The 21,177-nt window shown below is 42.7% G+C and overlaps 3 protein-coding genes across 3 annotated transcripts; all 3 read right to left on the bottom strand.

Moving 5' to 3' along the window:
• Positions 1-1,360: 1,360 nt before the first annotated feature.
• Positions 1,361-2,278, bottom strand: LOC130429070 (olfactory receptor 51I2-like). Its single transcript, XM_056757440.1, has one exon. It carries the CDS (start codon positions 2,276-2,278, stop codon positions 1,361-1,363), a length of 918 nt encoding a protein of 305 aa, XP_056613418.1.
• A 5,538-nt stretch (positions 2,279-7,816) lies between these two features.
• On the bottom strand, positions 7,817-9,452 carry LOC130428132 (olfactory receptor 7C1-like). Its single transcript, XM_056755998.1, has 2 exons — positions 9,290-9,452; positions 7,817-8,583 (listed from the first exon to the last, which is right to left on the bottom strand). The coding sequence occupies exons 1-2, from the start codon at positions 9,450-9,452 to the stop codon at positions 7,817-7,819; spliced, it is 930 nt and encodes a 309-aa protein (XP_056611976.1).
• A 10,020-nt stretch (positions 9,453-19,472) lies between these two features.
• LOC130429092 (olfactory receptor 52K1-like) lies at positions 19,473-20,416 on the bottom strand. Its single transcript, XM_056757458.1, is given in 2 exon segments — positions 19,473-19,912; positions 19,915-20,416. Coding segments are annotated over 2 exon segments (942 nt in total).
• Between the last annotated feature and the right edge of the window lie 761 nt (positions 20,417-21,177).

Below are 21,177 nucleotides of genomic sequence, written 5' to 3'. Positions count from 1 at the left end.
GGAATTAAATTTGAAACAATGCTTCAGTCAATCACAGAGAGCAGTATAGTTTCCATCACACAAGTATCGATGATGTTTGTCAATATTCTTTTTGAGAATGGTTTCAAGAAGCAACTGATTTCTTAGAGATGTGCAAATAATGATTACCGTTTAATACATACTAAACACTTGATTGTAAAAACTTTATTGTATGAAAAAGCAAACATTGAAAGAAGGACCCTTATAATTAATAATACTCTTTATGGTCTTCTTTGTCAAGTTGGTCTCTTCAACGAATGTGAAATTTGTTCTGAAAGAGTTTAATTAAATGTAATTAAGAGATGATCCAAGAATGTAAGCAAAACATTTTTTTTCATCGGTCAGGGATTTTGTAAAAGAAGTTGCTTGAAACTCTTTTGATCAACAAGGTTTGCACAACTGTACAGCAACAAATCTACCTGGATGCTTTCATAATTTTTTTGCAAAATATCACTAAAGTTTAAAGCATAAATAAGCAGGTTGAGGATGGTTGGTACAACAGTAAACTATATTGAAATAATGATCGACAGACCGACTGGCATTTCTAAATTCACAAACCGGAATACTGTTTTAAATTTTAAACTTAATTTTAATTACTTTACTATTAAATAAGACCTTTTGCATTTTTAGCATCAAACACGAAGTTAAGCTTGACTAGAAATATTTTTTACCCCAGCTATGAAAACTTGTATGGCTCAAAAGATTAAGACGGGCATTGGCTATGTAAATGTATAATGTAAAACAGTGTAAAATGTCAGGCAGTCTGAATTTATAGTGGATATTATCAAATGTCCAAATTTACTTAATCATTTTCATTTATTCTTTCATGTGGACTTATGTAGGGAAAAGTGAGTTGTATGGACATATCAGGAAAATTGCTTTCCTTATTTGCAAAGTAAATTTGAATCATTTCTTTGTATTTTTTTGGTATTTCAGTCTTTTGAGACCCCAGCTTAAAACACTGTTGCTTCATAATATTATATATTACAAATGTAACTGTGATCGTGCCAATAAGTATAAAAGGTAGCTGTTGTGTTCAGGTTTTGGCGCGGGTTATAAGGGATGTAGAATGTTGTCATGCAGGATAAGTTATTAATATGTTCTTTATAAGTACAAATAACAGTCACTATGATAGTAATATGCAAGATAATAGGCAATTTGTTAAAACTGATAATTGTTCACTTTGCTAAAGTGTTACCAAACATATATAAGCACTTCGATTGCATCAAAAAAGGAAAAGTGGGATCCTATTTGTCCTTTACTTTTTACAATTTATTTGATTTTACAATTGAAATATGTTCACTGAAACACTCTACCAGATTTACACAACACAACAACACATCTACCTGAATGTTTTCATAAGGGAAATAATCTTTTTGCGAATATCAGTGAAATTTAACGCATAAATAAGTGGGTTGAGGATGGGGGGTAAAACAATAAACTCTAATGAAATAAGAACAGACAGCCCTAATGGCATTTCTAAATTCTCAAACCGGCTTAAGGTGATCTCAGAAACAATGGCAACTGAGAAATTTAAAAGGATAACTATGTGTGGAATACAAGTTTGAAAAGCTTTGCTTTTGAACTTTGATGAGCTTCTGTGACAAATTATAAGAATTCTAACATATGAATATAATATTAAAATGAATGGAACAACACAAGTAACAATCAATAGGAAAATACCCCAAATGTTATTAATTAAACCGTTTGCACAAGAGAGCTTAACAATTTCATAATTGTGGCAGTACACCTTCCACAATTTATTATTACATATTTTTAGTCTAGAAGTTAAAAGAACAGAGATACCAAGACAAAACATTGGAAAAGTGCAGTGCATGAAGATTAAAGCTGTAAGAACCCTCAAAGTTATTATATTATGATATTCTAAAGGTTTACTGATTGCCACCAATCTGTCAAATGCCATTAGCATTAATATTGCAAACTCATTTGCTGTATATGAGAAAATAATAAAACTCTGCAAGAAACACGCCTCATAGGAGATTATGTTTGTATTAGACAGCAAGTCTGTCAGTACCCTGGGAAAAAAGGCAGCTGTACCATACACAGAGTTAATGGACAAACATAAAATCAGAATGTACATGGGCTGATGCATTGTCCTTTCCAAACATACTGCAAGTATAATAAGTGTATTGAGGAACAGGATCACACAGTACAAAACAAACCCCAAACTGAACAAAGCATATCGGATATGTCCAAGCCTTTCAAACAACATGAAGTAAAAATATGTTTGATTTTCCATTCACACAAGATGGATTTATTTCCTTCAGTTTATTTCTTGCCACGAGTTCTTTCTTCACGGGTGGCTGGAGAAAAGAAATTCGAGGCTCAAGGAAATTTCCCTAAACTGATTGATCAGGCATTAAAAACAGTACAATATGTTTTTATACAAAGCTGAAACAATGTACATAATTTATATCATGATTACATAATAGAAACAAAATAGAGAGACTGTTAAGTTATAAAATGCATTAAGTACATGTAGTAAAACAAATAAATTGCAAACGTTGCTTCACTGAAATAGCTTGTGTGCTATTCCTTCTAATGATCATGTCAGCATTTCTCCGGAATATGTGTGTTACTTACTTCTGAATCACTGCATCTGCTGTCTTAGAGGAACTATGGCATACCAGTATATGTGCTTGTCCTTTTATATCTTGTAATGTGTCAGGAGACACATGGCTTACTTTGCATGAAGAACACCCCCAACCCCCCCCCCCCCTGGTTTTTTGACATTGTTAAAGCAAGATTTTTTTTTTATATTTTCTGGTAATAAATTCTGTGTAGATGTTGAACTTGTCTAGAAAGTTTTTATTTTATTTTTCAGACTGAATATGAAGTCATTTATGGTCTAATAATTGAACCCAGAGCTGTTAAAAAACAGAGTTGCTTCACTCCCTTATATGCATTGTGTGAATGGAACGAGCAAGAACATGAAGGGGATTATAGTTCCAAACTTTGCAGTTAAAGCCATTTATTTCAGGGTTTCCCAAACACATAGGATTGCCACCATTCCCTCAAAATACAGAATCATCCCATATCTGAAAATGAAATAGCGCTCCTATTTTGAATCAATACAGGATGTGGTTTCTCCGTTATTTCCGAGTTGTCTTTAATCTGCGTCCCATTAAAATTATCCCACCAGCATTTTGTTAAGAAGACTCGACCTATTATACCCATGATTGGTTAAGACTTGCATGAACAGTTAAACGTTCTCCCTCACTGTGCAATAAAATATGTGCAATTACAACTACTTATACTCATATAGATTTATTATATTTAGGCTACTGAATTAATACTGTTCACAATTCCCTTACATAATTTGTATATACCATATTACAACCAGTATTTAGCACATCTATACAATATACTCTTGCTCTTTTGTCAAGTGTGCTGTCTTTACATTATATATTTTTTTACTTTTTGTTACATGTCTTGTCATTTTTAACTATATACTGTCACTAAGACAAATTCCTTAAGTTTGTAAAGCACACTTGGCAATTAAGCCCTTTCTGATATTTATTCAGGGCTAAGGGCAGGTAATGGTCGTCAGGGGTCCCTAGGCTGCACTTTGAGAGAGGCCCTTAGATGGATTTCAGGTGCCTTTCACATTAGTAGTTTAGTTCGGAAAGGAGCATGGTTTGCATGAAAAATCGCTAATGTAAAAGCTGTCACACGAACTCAGGTGTGCACCAGTCGCATGCGCATTAACAGATTACAATCTATAAAACACATGTAAGAGATGATGTCGTTGGTAATTTACCTTGGATTTGAGCAAGAATGAGCCTGCATTGTTTTGTGCTTTGTGAGTGGAATCAGAGCGGCAAATAAATGGTAATACGATGTTTCCAGATTTAAAAATAAACTATAAATAGTCTGTTTTCAAGCAGCAGAAAGCTCTGTAAGGGGCTGTGTCCACCGATGTGTTTCTGTTTTTCGATTGTTTCCAACTTTTTGACCTAGGCTTCCTTCCAAAGCATATAAGTTTTCGTCATTACTGGTGTCAAAAGCTTACACTTTTGCGGGTCAAGCTGCTTCCGCGCTTGATGCCATGGCCATCCTGCAGGTCCAACAGGCTAAGGCATTGAAGAAACTGGATTAGAGACAGCATGACTCAGCGGATATGCAGGAACTGTGCACCGTCACTGATCTCGCTCTCCGGGCGACCAAGGTAATAGCGCATGCGCTGGGTCGAACAATGTCCACTCTGGTGGTCCAGGAGTGACAACTTTGGCTAAACCTTGTGCAGATGCAAAACACAGAGAAGTCTGCTTTCTCGATGTGCCCATCGTGCAGGCTGGGCTTTTTGGTGACACTGTCGAGGACTTCTTCCAACAGTTTTCGATGGTGAAGAAGCAGACGGAGGCTGTTAAGCACATTCTACCCCGCCGCAACACGGTCCCCAGCAGGGCGTCGAGGTCAAATTCTAGGACATTACGGAGAAAAACTTCTACTCCCCATCAGAAGCAGAACAAGAAGAAGTGGGGCCGATGGGGACAGCACAGGGAGGACCAGGACATCTGGCGCAGCTCCAGCCACACCACTGCTGTCAAGCCGCATTGGTACGATCCCTGCCTCGTCCCACCTCAAGACTTTTCAGGGCCTGCGGCCCACTTTCACACAAAGAGAGCTACCTTCCTCCCTGGAAGTTTTCAAGCATGCAGCATCCTCTACCTGACGTTGCGTCATGCAAATTCCGCAGCCTTCAGCACTCTCCACTCGACGGTGCGTCATGCAGCAAAGACTTAAGGCAGGCAAGTCAGCAGACGCGCACTCCCCACGGGGACCATGTTGCAGATCTCCCCAATAGTTCCTCTGTCATGGTATCTGGGGGCCTTGCTACAGCTTCCCAACCCATCACAGTGGCTAATGAGGACGATCCATCTCAGCTACTCGATACAGTTTGCCAGGTGCCCGCCCAAGTTTCGGGGCATTCTGTTCACGAGGCCAGAGTAATCCCATACTTCGGGCGGAGGTAGCCACCCTTCTGGCGAAGGGGGCAATCTAGTCAATCCCTCTGGCCGAGATGTCTTCGGGTTTATACCTCCTTTACAAAGGTCAAGGAGGCAGCTCTCGCTCCCCTCAGGGAGCAGGGCATGCGTATCCTCAACTATCTCGATGACTGGCTTATCTTGGCTCACTCGCGAGATGTTATGTACACACATGGACCTTGTGCTCTGGCACCCCGACCAATTGGGCCTAAAGGTCAACTGGGACAAGAGCAGGCTCGCCCCAGCGCACAGTACTTCATATCTAGGTATGGAACTAGATTCTGTTACCATGATAGCGTGCATCACCACTGAGCATGCACAGTCGATATAGTGCTGTCTGACCCTCCTGTGGGTCTTATTCAGAGGCTCCGGGAGGAATATGGCGTCCTCGACGTGCTGCTCGAGTTGAAGCATATGAGACATCTTCAGCATTTGGCTTCAGAGTCAAATTCCTTGGAGAGTGTGAAACATTGGAAAGAGGCTTATTTACATCTCGTCTCACTTCCATCGGAACCTAGCCCACTGGACAGACATATCCTTTCTCTGAGCTAAAGTCCCAATGGGGCAGGTCTCAGGGTGCGTCGTTGGGATGACAGATGCCTCCCTGCTTGCAGTGTCGAGGCGCTAGACGTGACCCTGCCTGCCATGGCATATCAATTGTCTAGAGTTATTGGAATCCCTGCACACCACACATATCCTCAGCGACCTCATCCAGATAGCCGACGCGCTCTCTCGGCAGGTCACACTCCGTGGAGAATAGTGACTCCATCCCCACGCCATCCAGCTCATTTGGGTGTAGTTTGGGTAGGCTCAGGAGGACCTGTTTGCCTCCCTAGACACTTCCCATTGTCCGATTTTGTACTCCCTGACCGAGGCCGTACCCTCTTGGGACCTTGATGTGGTCCTTGTGACCTAGGAATGGCCCCGTTTTAGCCCCTACGAGAAGCCGCTCTACCTCATCTCACAATGAAGACGGTTCTCTGGGAGTTGTTCGCTTCCTTCAAGAGGGTAGGGGATGTGCATGCACTCTCTGTGTATTACAAATGTACCTTGAGTTGGGGCCGGGGCGACTACCACACGGTTCTGAGACCCCCGCCTGGAGGAAATGACACGTTGTGTCCTTCGCTTCGCCGTCCGCTGCAGCAACCGGGAATTCCTCTCAGGTTCCTCAGCTCAAAGGTTACCCTTTTTATACCTGTAAGTACCGGGCAGAGTCTGGCATGCCATTCGCTAACTTCATTGGCCTTTTAAAAGTACAATCCGGGATGATAGGTTCTCAAGATCAAACGTCATTCGGTCGGTTCGACACAACATCTCGTTCCTTTGGTTACATACGTAACCAAGACGTTTGTATGCCTTAATTCCTGTTTCCTGTAAAGTGTTGTAGTTCTTTGTAGTTCGTTTTTCTATTGGTTGTGTTGTCAATAGTTTCATGTGTCTCTTGTTATCACATTTACTGACCTCTGTATATAGCCCTAGTGTTTTCCCGGTCTCTTGTCAGACTTTTACAAACATTAACTCATCGTCCTCACGGGTAGCTTCGTGAATTTTTTACTTTTCATTGGCAGGTCCCCCTTAACTGTCCTGGCAAGGTGAAGGAGGAGGCATTTTTGGGAGGTGGTCGTTGTTCTCAGGAGCCAGGTCACGCACGGCAGCCTGCATGCTCGACATTTATGGTCCAGAGCCCGCTTGCAAGATGGCCGCCAGTCCAGAATCCTCTCACAAAATGACTGCAAGTCCAGAGCTCGATTGCAAGATGGCCACCACTCCAGAGCCTATTTGCAAGTTAGCCGCCAAAACAGAGCACGCCTGCAAGATGGCCACCAGCCCAGATCCCGTTTACAAGATTGCCTGCCCATTGGTTCCAAATCCCTCTCTTAGTTCTCTGACTTGTCCAAGAGGGCAACCTCGGAGCTCCCGTTTTGTTTCAAATTAATATCCATTCTAAAGTTTACTATTTTAATCATTATTATTCATTTTTGAAGCATAAATTCACATAATTCTAATAATTTCTTTAGAAAACAATATCTTTATTCTTGCTGCTCAAGTAATTGTATCTTAATTTAAAAGTTTGCACATATATACTAGGGCTGTGCAATATATCGAAATATCGCAAACACTGACATGCAATATGCATATCGCAATGGTTTGCAATTAATAAGCTATTTAATTCTTTGATAAGTTATGTATGGTCAAAGTTTTAGGTCAATGGGGATAGGAGCGTCAATGGGGATAGTAACATCTGGCAAGCGGAAGTTAGTTGGGATATACGTGCGTGCGAATGATAGCGTGCATGTACTTTGACGCAAATCAATCAAGAATCAGCGTCACAAAGCGTTCATAACGAGCAAAGATGAGCCATCCTGAGACATCCGCAGCTGCTGCTGACGATTCTGTGCCAAAACGAAGAAGCACCTTAAAGATATGGCAGTATTTTTCAGCAATCTTTCAGAAGTTGTTGTGATAATTTATTTTTCCTAAAATAATGTGAAACATATGTTGGTTATATAATTTGTAAAATATATTTTAATACAATTTAAATTGATTTTAGAAAAAAATATATATAGTATCGCATATCGAAAATCGCATATCGCACTTTACCTTAACATCGCACAGCCCTAATGTGTATAACAGAATAAAAAATGCAGCACATTTTTATAATTTGGTTTCCCCTTTTAATTATATAAACTATGCAAAATAGGCTTTATGATTGATAGAAAGAGTAAAATAACTAATTTAGTCATGTAATATGGCATGTCATATCATATAAAAAGCATTAAAAAACAACTTCAGCAGTAAAGAATGAATGGCAAGGATTTATTGATGTTATCAATTGATTTTATAATTGTTACATATAAACAAGTTTGATAAGCTTTGCTCTTGAACTTAGATGAACTTCTGTGACAAACGAAAAGAATTTTAACATACGAATAAAAAATGAAAATAAAAGGGATAACAGCATTTATAAATAGTACAAAAAAGCCCCAAAGATTTAAAAGAACAGAGTTCACACAAGAGAGCTTAACAATTTCATAGTTGTGGCAGTATACCTTCCACAATTTATTATCACACATTTGAAGTCTGGCAGTTAAAAGACTTCCTATACCAAGACAAATGAATGGATACATCCAGTTTATAACTATTAAAACAATTAGACTCTTAGAAGTAATTATGTTATGGTATTGTAATGGTTTACTGATTGCCACAAATCTGTCAAATGCCATTAGCATTAATATTGCAAACTCATTTGCTGTATATGAGAAAATAACAAAACTCTGCAAGAAACACGCCTCATAGGAGATTATGTTTGTATTAGACAGCAAGTCTGTCAGTACCCTGGGAAAAAAGGCAGCTGTACCATACACAGAGTTAATGGACAAACATAAAATCAGAATGTACATGGGCTGATGCATTGTCCTTTCCAAACATACTGCAAGAATAATAAGTGTATTGAGGAACAGGATCACACAGTACAAAACAAACCCCAAACTGAACAAAGCATATCGCATATGTCCAAGCCTTTCAAACAACATGAAGTAAAAATATGTTTGATTCCCTTTCTGTCGGTCTCTCGACGTTGTGTCGAGAACGACAGATGGGGTTCGCCCTTGAGAAATTTGGCGAATGCAATTTGCATGCCGGGCTCCGCCCCCGGAAATGCGGTATAAAAGGAGGCCGGCGTGCAGCATTCACTTACCTTTTTTTCTTCAGAGCCATCGCTCATGATTACATCTCAGGATTCTCAAATCTTCTTCAAACTTCACTACCGGATCTTCGACGTTTTGCAGCGGATCGTCCCTTCCTGCAGCGACCTTCCCCTGGGCGTCTCGGTGGTTCCAGTGGTGTCAGAGCTATTTCCAAAAAGTCCTTTTCAGGACTCGGCACTCTACAGCGCGGCATGTCCCGCTGTTCTCTTTGGTGCGGTACCCTCATCGAGGAGGGGGATGGACACGATCGCTGTGTTAGGTGTCTGGGCGTCCAGCACGCTGAAGCAGCGTTCGTTGACACATCTTGCCCGCACTGCGGGCAGATTGTCATGCAGAAGTTGCGGTCACGGTTGGCTGTCTTCCTCCGGGAACCAGCCAACATTTCGTCTGCTACCAGGGTTGTGGCATCTGTGGCTACGGCCCCGATGTCCTCTCGTGTTAGCAGCGTTAGTGATTCGGGGGCTACTGTGAGCGTCAACCCGCCAGCCAAGCGCTCACGGGCCGTTCACACCCCAGCACGCTCTTCTGACCGTTCCCCAACCGGCGGTGGCATACCGTCCGCATCCTCATCCAGGCACTCGGAAACGGGGCGTGGCGAAGATGAGATGTCTATCGCAGCATCGGAGGGAGATTTGCTGGCATCCGACAATGACGAATCCGAGCTTCCCCCTACGGGGGGCCAAGCTCTGGAGGAAGCAGACGTTGAGATGTCGGCCATGCTAACCCGGGCTGCCGCGAGCATTGGGTTGCAGTGTACGGCACTGCCTCTACCCCAACGCTCGCGGTTGGACACATGGTTTCTGGGGTCGGATCGTGGTGTCAAGCCACGCCCACCCCCGGTTCCATTCTTCCCGGAGGTGCATGAGGAGCTGTGTCGGACATGGAGCGCCCCACTAACGGCTCGCTCCTCTCAGTCCAGCTCCGCCTCCCTCACCTCCCTCGATGGCGGGGCGGCCAAGGGCTACGTCGACGTCCCCCAGGTGGAACGGGCGATTGCGGTGCACCTGTGCCCGCAGACGGCCGCCACCTGGAGGACCCGACCTCGCCTTCCGTCCAAAGCCTGTAAGACTTCGGCATCCCTGGTGGCGAAGGCTTACAGTGCTGCGGGCCAGGCCGCCTCCTCTCTCCACGCCATGGCCATCCTGCAGGTCCACCAGGCTAAGGCGTTGAGAGAGCTCCACGAGGGCAGGGCCGACCCAGGTGTTATGCAGGAACTCCGTGCCGCCACTGACCTCGCTCTACGGGCGACTAAGGTGACGGCGCGGGCCCTGGGTCGGACGATGTCCACTCTGGTGGTCCAGGAGAGACACCTCTGGCTCAACCCTTGCGAGAATGAGTGACGCCGAGAAAGTCCGCTTTCTCGACGCACCCATCTCGCAGGGTGGGCTGTTTGGTGACACCGTCGAGAGCTTCGCACAGCAGTTCTCGGCGGTGAAGGAGCAGACGGAGGCTATAAGCCATATCTTACCGCGTCGCGACTCGGCCGCCCCCAGGCCTCCGAGTTCCCACGCACCACCTGCTCCCCGACAGCCCCGGACCCCTTCGAACTCTGCACCGGCTCAAGTGCACCCCCGTGCTGCACCCCGGAAAAAGAGCCCGAAGGGAAGACCTCCTCCTCGTCAACAACCTTCTAGGAAGAAGCGGCCCTGACGAGAAGACACCGGAGGAAGCAACATCTGGCCCGACCCTCACAGTACCATCTCTGACCGGTCGGTATGGGACGATCCCTCCACAGCTTTTCAGGGCCTGGCGCCCACTTACTCACAAAGAGAGTTGCTTTCCCCGGGCGTTCATTCCAGCCGATCGCACACTCCACCGGACTGTGCTCGGCGAACCGACCTCACACCCTGGCGAGGTGTGAGGCCGTACACATGCGACAACTATCACCACTCTCAAACTGACAGTGCGTGCCGTTGTCCCGCCAGGCAGGCAAAAAGGCGGAGTCAACCATCCCTCCGGGGAAACCTCCGCGACATGCGGTTGGCACTGCCTGCCAACGAACCACCCTCGGTCGGAATGATGAAGCAGACCGTCCCCTTGGTCCCCCTGTCACAGTCCATGGGAGCTTGGCAAAAGTTGCCCACACTGTCTCGGTGGCTAATGCGGACGGTCCGTCTCGGCTACTCGATCCAGTTCGCCAGGGCCCCTCCCAAGTTCCGGGGCATCATCTCCCCCTCTCTCAGAGGCAGAGACGCCTCCGTGCTTCGGGCAGAGGTCTCCACCCCACAAGCCGAGATGTACAGCGGGTTTTACAGCCCGTACTTCATCGTTCCAAAGAAAGACGGAGGGTTGCGCCCCATTCTGGACTTACGTACCCTGAACAGGCACCTTCACAAGCTGCCTTTCAAGATGCTAACCCAGAGGCGCATCCTGACATCTATCAGGTGTCAGGATTGGTTTGTGGCAATCGACCTGAAGGACGCTTACTTTCATGTCTCGATTCTTCCTCGACACCGACCGTTCCTACGGTTCGCTTTCGAGGGTCAGGCATAACAGTACAGAGTCCTCCCCTTCGGTCTGTCCCTGTCTCCACGAGTCTTTATGAAGATCGTGGAGGCTGCCCTTTCTCCTCTCCGGGAGAAGGGTGTGCGAATACTCAACTATCTCGACGACTGGCTTATCTTGGCGCACTCGCGAGATCTGTTGTGTACGCAGAGGGACATGGTGCTCCGGCACCTAGATCGATTGGGCTTTCAGGTCGACCGAGAAAAGAGCAAACTCTCCCCAGTGCAGAGCATCCTCTTTCTCGGTATGGAACTCAACTCTGTCACCATGACGGCGCAGCTGTCCGCAGCACGCGCCCAGTCAATGTTGAACTGCCTGGAACACTTCAGGCAGTCGGCGGTCCCCCTGAAACAATTTCAGAGGCTCCTGGGACACATGGCATCTTCCGCGGGGGTAATACCCCTCGGTATTAAATTTGGGTACAGTTCGGCCAGGCACAGATAGACCTCTTTGCCTCCTGAGACAACACCCATTGTCCGCTTTGGTACGCCCTGACCGAGGCTCCCCTCGGCACGGATGCCCTTGCGCACAGCTGGCCGTGGGACAAGCGGAAGTACGCCTTCCCCCCAGTGAGCCTCCTTGCACACACACTGTGCAAGGTCAGGGAAGAGGAGCAACAAGTGTTAATGGTTGCGCCATACTGGCCCAACCGCACTTGGTTCTCAGAGCTGATGCTCTTGACAACAGCTCCCCCCTGGCCCATTCCCCTGACAGAGGACCTGCTCTCTCAGGGGATGGGCACGTTATGGCATCCCAGACCAGACCTCTGGAACCTCCATGTCTGGTCCCTGGACGGGACGAGGAGATCCTGAGCAGGTTACACCCCGCTGTGGCTGAAACCATTGCACAGGCCAGAGCGCCATCCACTAGGCGGTTATACGCTTACAAATGGCGCCTCTTCTCATCCTGGTGTCTCTCCCAAGGAGCAGACCCACAGAGATGCTCGATCGGTATCGTGTTGTCCTTCCTACAAGAGAAATTGGAGACTAACATCTCCCCTTCCACGCTGAAAGTGTATGTAGCCGCAATTGCCGATCATCACGACTCAGTAGATGGAAGTTCTCTAGGACAACACGACCTGATCACCAGGTTCCTAAGGGGCGCGAGAAGGCGGAACCCGTCTCGTCTCCGCTCCGTACCCTCTTGGGACCTTAACGTGGTCCTGGGGGGCCTATCCAGGTCTCCCTTCGAGCCCCTTGAAGCTTCCGATCTTCCTCACCTGACGAGTAAGACGGCCCTTCTGTTGGCGCTCGCCTCCTTCAAGAGGGTAGGGGACCTCCAAGCATTCTCTGTGTCCCCGGATTGCCTTGAATTCGGGCCTGGTAACCCCCACGTTGTCCTGAGACCCAGGCTCGGATACGTGCCCAAAGTTCCCACTACTCCCTTTCGGGACCAAGTGGTGAACTTGCAGGCGCTCCCCATCGGGCAGGAAGACCCAACCCGGTCCGTGTTGTGTCCAGTACGCGCACTGCGCCTCTACTTAGACCGTACACAGAGCTTCCGCAGCTCTGACCAGCTCTTTGTCTGTTTTGGAGGACAGCAGAAGGGTAGGCTGTCTCCAAGCAGAGATTAGCGCACTGGATCGTGGATGCCGTTACGACGGCATACCGATCACAGAATCTCCCATGCCCTTTGTCGGTTACGGCTCACTCCACACGGGGTCTGGCCTCCTCATGGGCATTGGCCAGAGGCGCGTCTCTAGCAGACATTTGTAGGGCTGCGGGTTGGGCTACGCCCACCACCTTCGCAAAGTTTTACAATCTTCGCGTAAACCCGGTGTCAGCCCACGTCCTACGTGGCGACATGTAGGACTGGCATCCGGGAGGGCGTATGCCTGCGAAAGCACCATCCCACCCTCTAGCAGGTTGGGTCAGTGTGCTATATAAACCTTTTCTTCTTACCCTATCACATGGCTAAGAAAATTGGTACCTCACCAGCCTCCCTTCTTACCCAGACTCTGGTTAAGAACAGGCATTCCATCCATCACTAAGAAAAGCACCCCCTGCGGATTGGTTGGGCAGAGCAACCTTTCCCTTAGGCCGGGATACCATATGACCTATCACAGATAGTTCTAACCGGCCTGGTGCTGTCAGACGCAGCAACACCCCCACCGTGGGTTGTTCCGTCTGCTATACTCTCATGACTATGGTTCCCACACATGGTAACCCATGAACTTCCCCAGGTGGACCTCCACCTCGCGGTTAACTACCCAGTCCGCACATTCCATGCGTTCTCCTCCAAGGACGAGACCATACTTTTATCCACCATATTCCTCCCCACTGGTAGGAGGTGGCCTCTGTAGCGCTTCTCTGATTAAGAGTCGCGCTTATCCGGTGTAAACTGATCCGGACGGCCTCTTGCCTATAGAGAGCTAAGGCCCCGTCCGTGAAAGTTACCGGTCAGGGCTGTACCCATCTTTCTCCAAGAAAGCTCTGGAACCCCCCGACCACCACACTGGAAGGTTACAGTCTCACGAAAGCTTCGAGATGACACGCCCAGGCTTGTTACCGTCGCTTCGCTAGAGATTGTGACGCGATACAGCGTTGTGGTGTTTTCCATAGGCAACCCCATCTGTCGTTCTCGACACAACGTCGAGAGACCGACAGAAAGGGAACGTCTTGGTTACGTATGTAACCTCAGTTCCCTGATGGAGGGAACGAGACGTTGTGTCCCTTATGCCACGAACACGTATCGTATTCTGCTGCAGTTTGAGAGGTCTCAGGCTCTTCAGAACAAAAGGTAAGTGAATGCTGCACGCCGGCCTCCTTTTATACCGGATTTCCGGGGGCGGAGCCCGGCATGCAAATTGCATTCGGCAAATTTCATTGGCCTTTTCTATAGTAGTCAGAGTTGATTGGTTCTCAAGGGCGAACCCCATCTGTCGTTCTCGACACAACGTCTCGTTCCCTCCATCAGGGAACTGAGGTTACATACGTAACCAAGACGTTTTCCATTAACACAAGATGGTTATATTGCCTTCAGTTTACTTCTTGACACAGTTGACCTTTCTTCACGGTTGGCTGGATAATATAGAAGTTCGAGGCATTAAGGAAATTTCTCTAAACTGCATTAAAATGCATTAACTGCAACAGTTTTTCTACAAAGCTGCTAGGAAACAATTTGTAATATTTATACTAAGATAACATTATAGAAACAAAATTGTAGAACTGTTTAGTTATAAAATGCATCATGTACATGTAATAAAACAAATCAACTCTCTGAAAATGTTATAATATAATGTATTGTGTACAGTTTATATTGTAAGCATTTTAACAATATTATTAAAATATCCAAAGATCCATTTTGTATCAATTTCAGACAAATGTTTCACCAGGTAAACACATATTACAAACACTGCTTCTCTGAAATACCTTCTGTGTTATTCCTTCTAATGATCATGTCAGCATTTCTCCAGAATATGTGTGTTACTTACTTCTGAATCACTGCATCTGTTGTTTTGAAGGAACCACGGCTCACCAGTATATGTGCTTGTGCTTTTATATCTTGTAATGTGTCAGGAGACACATTTGCATGAAGAACACAACCCGTTTCTTTTGACAATGTTAAAGCGATACAAACATTAAATAAAAAATTAGATTAAAATGTTTCATATTTCCTGGTTATTTTATTTCTGTGTGTAGATTAAACACCAGGTTTAACTTCACTGGAAAGTTTTAATTATATTATTTTTCACACTGACTATGAAGACATTCATGGCCTAATAAATTAACCCAGAACCAAGAGTTGCGACACTCCTGTAGACGTGCATTGGGAGAAAGGAATGCAGAAGTAATGCTGATCATAAAAATGATGTTTATGAACAAAATATAAATAAAAGTGGATTTTGTGTGTGAGTGTGGTGAACGATTTCTTTGAAGACTGATCATTTTATGAAACTGTCATCTACCCTCTCTAAATTATAAATTTTAAATGTCTTAGTGGCCTCAACTGGTTGCCTTTGTTGTAAATTTGCATGCATTTTTTGTTTTGTTCGAAACTATTGCATCACACTGTCAATCACTCTTTCCTGATCTGTGAGAACCTTCATCTCTTGTCAAATAAATATATAAAGAGTGACATTATCTCCCTATAACTACACAGAAAGAAAGAGAAAGAGTACTCTACAGAAAGAGTACAGATACAATGTGAATAGAAGAAACCAAATGATATTATATCTACGCTGTCATACGCTCACAGATGTTTGCATTTTCATGAAAGTATAAAACGTAAGGGTAGAAAGTTACATGAAGAAATTATTGACCCAGGTAAAAAATGTTTACTTATGGTATTTTATGCTCACAGTTCAGTTTCAAGTGAGAAATTATCGAATGGTGTGGGACTTTTAACTTCAAGCATAAGTATTCCTGAATATCTGGTTCAGGTGAACTCTGTTCCAGGAGAACAGTTGCATCCCATGCTGGTGGGACTATTCGGAAACTTTCATGCAGTTTGCCTTAATTGACGTGTTTTATGAGTTGAGGCTAAGAGGGGCAGAGAAAGAGGGAGGGTTGGGCAGTTGTGTTATTGTGAGCTTGTGGAAGTTGTGCCCAAAAGTTGATTTAAAGTAATAAATTCCCCTATTGGATTTTCAAGATGTCTTCGCAAACGTTGATCAAACTGGCTACATTAATTCTGGATAAAGAGAAGGATACTTTGCCTGATTCAGGAAAAAAGGCTACAGAGACGGACCATGACTATGCAATAGAATTGTCTATTCAAAACAAAAGAGAACACGGAGTGGACTCGCTTCCTTCGACACCAGTTAAAAACACGATGGAAAGAAGAGCTAAAGCAAAATCTGTTAGCGAGGAGACGGAATTTACTAACAAAACCATCTTGGAGGCAATCTTAAAACTGGATAAGAGGGTGGATGAGAAATTGGAGGATTTACAACAACAGAGCAAACAGATTAGAGCCAGGAACGAAGTGTGTCCAACGCGATACAGTTTGCCATGGAAGAGGTAAATGAGATTTAAAGATTTGGAGGTACGAAATGAAAACTTGCTTCAAAGAAAGGATCAGAAAGCAGGAAAGATACAGGATGAGATGGTGTCTCCATATTAAAGGCATGGAGGAAAAGAAACATGAAGAGGTCAGATCAAAGGTCATCCAAATTCTCTGTAAAATTGCCTCGAATATGGATTTGAAGATGGGGGAGGCTGTGGATGTTCTACACAGACTAGGAATAAAAATGGACAAGAAAAACAGAAATGTCATTGTGTTGTTTACACAAAGGCGAGTGAACGAAGAAATCTGGCAACAAAGTAAAGGTTCTGCTGTCTGCAAAGCGAAGGAATTAATTTCGCTGAAATTCTTCCTAGAGAGGATTTGGAAGACAGGAAGAAGTTGTGGCCACAGATTGACCAAGCAAGGAGGGCGGATAAAGTTGGGTTTATGTTAAAACCCGTTGGGTTTATTGAAGGGGGTCTGATAAGTGCTGCCGGATGAAAAGCTGCAATTTCATGCATAAAAGAGTGGGGCAACACTTTAAAGGGACAAGGGAGCTCTACTAGAAGGCCACTGTTTTTTTTTCTTTAGATACAGAGAGCTTGTTATTAAAAATATCATTTGGGTAGGTTACTTTTTTATACTCTTTCTCTGTTCCAGTGATACTGTTCAATGTTAAAATTTCCTTTGGTTCTTTGGATGTTAGGGGCTTGAAAGACATAGTTAAGAGAAAAACAATCTTTTTGTTTTGTAAAGGGCAAAGATTTAATTGTGTGTTTTTTACAAGAGACTCAATCTTCAGAGGCGGATACATGTTTTTGGACCAATCAATGGGGTATAACATCATTTTCAGTAATGGAAGTAATCGCTCTGGTGGAGTAGCGTTACCTTTTGTGAAACAAACATTGAAACTTTAGACCATGTTTTCTTTCTGTGTGACTTTGTACAGCCTTTTTGGAGAGGGTTGTTCAAGAATGGTTGCAATCCAGGGAGATTTTGGTCCCACCCATTGATGTGATGATGGTTAAATTTGGGTTTTATGTGAGGACAAACATTTGGTTTTGATTACAAATTTTTGTATTTGTCTGGCAGAATATTTTTTTCAGAAATGTAGGTATTACAAAACCCAACTTCGTGCAATGGTTAATTGGAGTCAAACAGATATATAAAACATTAAAATGTATTAAAAATACGAAAGCCCTTTCTGCAATTTCACAGTTAGAAGAATTTAACTTAATTTGAGAGAGCCTCTGTTAAGAATTTTTTTTTCTTCCTTATATTCTTTTTATTGTTTTCGTATGTTCATTTTATTTATTTTTGCGTGTATAAGCTGTTCTTGTTTAATAAGTATGATGTTTATTACACAAAGTTTATTACACCCCAAAAGGGAATGATTTTAGGAACCTGACTTAAGAACATGTCATGATGATTTTTGAGAAAATTATCTAAAACATTTAAATGTCATAATATATTTCTTTTATTTTAGCATATATTTCCATTATATATTCAGTTATTTTTAGAAATCCTCACAATTTTATACTTGAAGCAAGATTTAGAATATCAGTGGGGTAGTCTCGCGTAGCCAGGAACAAGCCGCTTTCTTTGGCCAAGGCCTGCCCAAGAGCCCATACGACTGACAGGTAAATCAACCAATCACGTTTTGTTTTGTGCCGATCGTAACAGACAGGTGTAATTATCACCACAGTAAATAACCGGTGTGAATTCACGAACGTGTCAACAGTTAACAGAAACAACGATGATTATAACTTTATGCCATTAGCCTCGCATAATTTGAAGAATTAAGCATTTAGTCGATCGTGATGAATTATTACGCCACAAGCACATCTCCCGAAAAACTTGTGAAATTCAACCAATCACATGACGACTTTGAACGTGCTGAAGAGTTTATAGAAAAGTGTGCCTTATGCAAGAAAATTTAACTTCAAAAGAATAAAAGGAAAAAAGTTTCTGGACTGTGCCTCAAACTCCTGCTTATTTACATTTAGTCATTTGGCAGACGCTTTTATCCAAAGCGACTTACAGTGTCACTTATTACAGGGACAATCCCCCTGGAGCAACATGGAGTAAAGTGTCTTGCTCAAGGACACACTGGTGGTGGCTGCTGGGATCGAACCAGCAACCTTTGATTTACCAGTTTAGTGTTATAACCCACTAGACCATCATCTCCGTACTCCATATTTACAACGATGGCAGGGAATGTGTTGTGCCCAGAAGTCAAACATGCACAAACTGTCCTTTATCCCTCGTGGTCTTAAATTGTTTTATAAATAATTTATGGATGTTTGATGTATTTGTAATATACTATTTCATGAGTATTACCATTGTTGTTTATCTCAGTGCACCCATATTTAAAGCTTTTTTTATGCACAGTACACAAGATTGTTTTGAGTATGTGCTATGTTGTGGTTTGACTTATTTCAGGATGTTTTGTCAGCAGTGTCCTGCATGTCAAACTTTTAATAAAATAAAATAAACTGTACTAAATCCGTCCAGGGTCTATGTTCCGAGCCCATCTTGAAAATCTGTTTCCTAAATTTTTTTTTTCTCATGCCTTTATTGCTAAAATCCTTTTTCAGTAAAACTGCCTTGCAGCAATGCCAAAAAATTGAAAAGTTCTATAGAGACTTATGTAGAAACTTCATTATTATATTTTATTTTGATACTTCAATTCCATACATATAAGCAATTCAAAAGCTGTTTTGTGCCAATGCGAACACAGTACAGGATAAACTTTACAGCCTTTTATTAATGCATTTTTCAGAGTTTAAAGAAATACTCAGTAATACACTCCAGCGTAAATATATTTAGTATAAAAAATGATAGGAAAAATATCAAAATTGTGCTTTAAGTACTACAGCATATGTTAAAGTGATTATTTGGAAAGATTGTTATTTATAGAGAAAAGAGAGTATAATTCGTTTTATTTTTGCTGTTCAAAGCATTTAGATGTTTTACATGGGAGCATCTCCCTCAGCATATACAGTAGCACTAAACAAATATTTTTATGTCGCTTATCTAGTCTGTTATCATTTAAACTGCATGAGCAGAAAGGAAGAGTTTTGATCTTAAACAATTCTTCTACATTCCTGGTCAAACAAATAATATCACACTTTTACATTTTACAAGATACATGTTGAACCCAAATTATTGTTGGTTCACAAATGTTTGGTATTAAAAGGACTAAAACATTTTTTAACCATGTATTATCTGTCTTTTTAATATTGGCAGTTTAACAAAATAAGAAGTTTACATTCATCTTATAAACTTATTCAGGAAGATGGGCAATTTTGGACCGTTGAAACAAATACAAAATATGTTTGCGTATTTCTGGCAAGTTTAAGCCATAAATGAGAGGATTGCAAAATGGTGGAAAAACCAGAAATTCCAATGAAAAAACTAAAGCAGCAATCCTTAACTTGTCTGAATCCAGTCGACTTAAAGCAATATCACAAAAGATTGCTATAGAGTAGTTAACAAAGCTTACAATGTGAGGAAGACAAGTTTGCAATGCTTTTCCCCTAAATTCTTTAGAGCTTTTCTGACAAATGATCAAAATTCTGACATACGTGTATAAAATGAAAAAGGCAGGCAGAAAAACTGTTGTTGTTGTCACAAACAATCCAATAATGTTGTTAGTCGAAGTTGAAACCCCACAAGAGAGTCGAACCACAGACCAGGTGGAACAGTAAAGTCTGGCTATGTCAGTCCACACAAAGGCAATCTAGCTGTTAAAAAAACAATAAGGCCCATAGAAAACATTGAATAAAGTGATGCTATTGCTATGTATAGTGTTGTTATTTTGGTGTTCATAAGTCCGTGATATTTTAAAGGATGACAAATGGCAATATATCTATCATACGCCATCAGAGTTAATATTGTGTATTCAGATATTGCGTATGTATAAATGATATATATCTGAACAAAGCATGCTGACCTGGAAATAACATTTGTATCAGAAAGGATATCAATTATTAATCTAGGAAAGAAACCAGTTGAGCCAGAGAGTTCATTGACAGACAGACAAGATATTAATATGTACATTGGTTCATGAAGACTTCTTTCCTTAAACACCACATATAAAATAATGACATTAAATAATACAATGGCTAGATAAACTAAAAGTGTCACTATTAGGATGAAATATCTCAGGTGAACAAATTCCTTAAACAAAGTGAAGTAAAAATATGAAGGCATGGTTCCATTCTCCATCTGGTCACTTTAAAAAGAGAATGTAAGCGTCACTTGTCAGTAGTCTGTTTTTATAGGAACCAATCATGAATTAATTCTGAGGGTCTTTTTTGAGTCCAGATATGTTTTATTCTGTAGTTGGTCTGCAAAAAGGGAAGTTTGCTAAGTAGCTTCAGGCAGATGGTTGTTGTCGCCAGTCGGAGAAAATTATAATTGCTGAGTCCTCTGTAAGATATTTATATATCAAGTATATATGATCATCAGGTGATCACAAACTGACTTTCAGCCCCTGCTGGTAGATATTTGCAGATTTAGATTTAGTAGATTACTTCCTCCTATGATGCCAAAAAGACAACCTCCACCACTCTTCATTAGATTTCTTTGACCTTGAACATTGAAAGTTTTTTCAAATGTGGTCCATCAAGCCTAATTGCCAGGCCTCCTCATATCATGAGAGCCAGACCAGAAGCCTCCTCATATAGCTGCTTTAATGTGAACCACTGTTGTGTGCGCCAACTATCATGACATTTAAAGAATACCAAGAGCATAAAAAAACTAAATATAGTATTAAAGTTTGACGCATTACCACAGCAACACAATTTATGATATTTCTTCACAGATTTAAATCAGTTGTGTCTTTATATTATTCTGAACAAGATAAATATATATAAATCTAATCGGCCTGTTTTAAAGTCCTTTTTCAGTGACACGCTTCCTGTTGCCCTTTGCTTGCACTATGCTTACAAATGTCGCATCAATGTGATTAGACCCAGTGACTAAAC

Source organism: Triplophysa dalaica, chromosome 9, assembly GCF_015846415.1.
Source record: "Triplophysa dalaica isolate WHDGS20190420 chromosome 9, ASM1584641v1, whole genome shotgun sequence".
Taxonomy (NCBI): Eukaryota; Metazoa; Chordata; class Actinopteri; order Cypriniformes; family Nemacheilidae; genus Triplophysa; species Triplophysa dalaica.
This window is presented reverse-complemented; position numbering and strand designations above follow the sequence as displayed.

Excerpts from the sequence above, each read along its gene's own strand:
- LOC130428132 (XM_056755998.1), bottom strand. The coding sequence starts at position 9,452 with ATGGCCGACATCTCAACGTCTGCTTCCTCCAGAGCTTGGCCCCCCGTA. Across the intron at positions 8,584-9,289 it reads CCTGGATGAGGATGCGGACG|GGAATCAAACATATTTTTAC; the intron begins GTATGCCACCGC and ends ACCGACAGAAAG.
- LOC130429070 (XM_056757440.1), bottom strand. The coding sequence starts at position 2,278 with ATGGAAAATCAAACATATTTTTACTTCATGTTGTTTGAAAGGCTTGGA.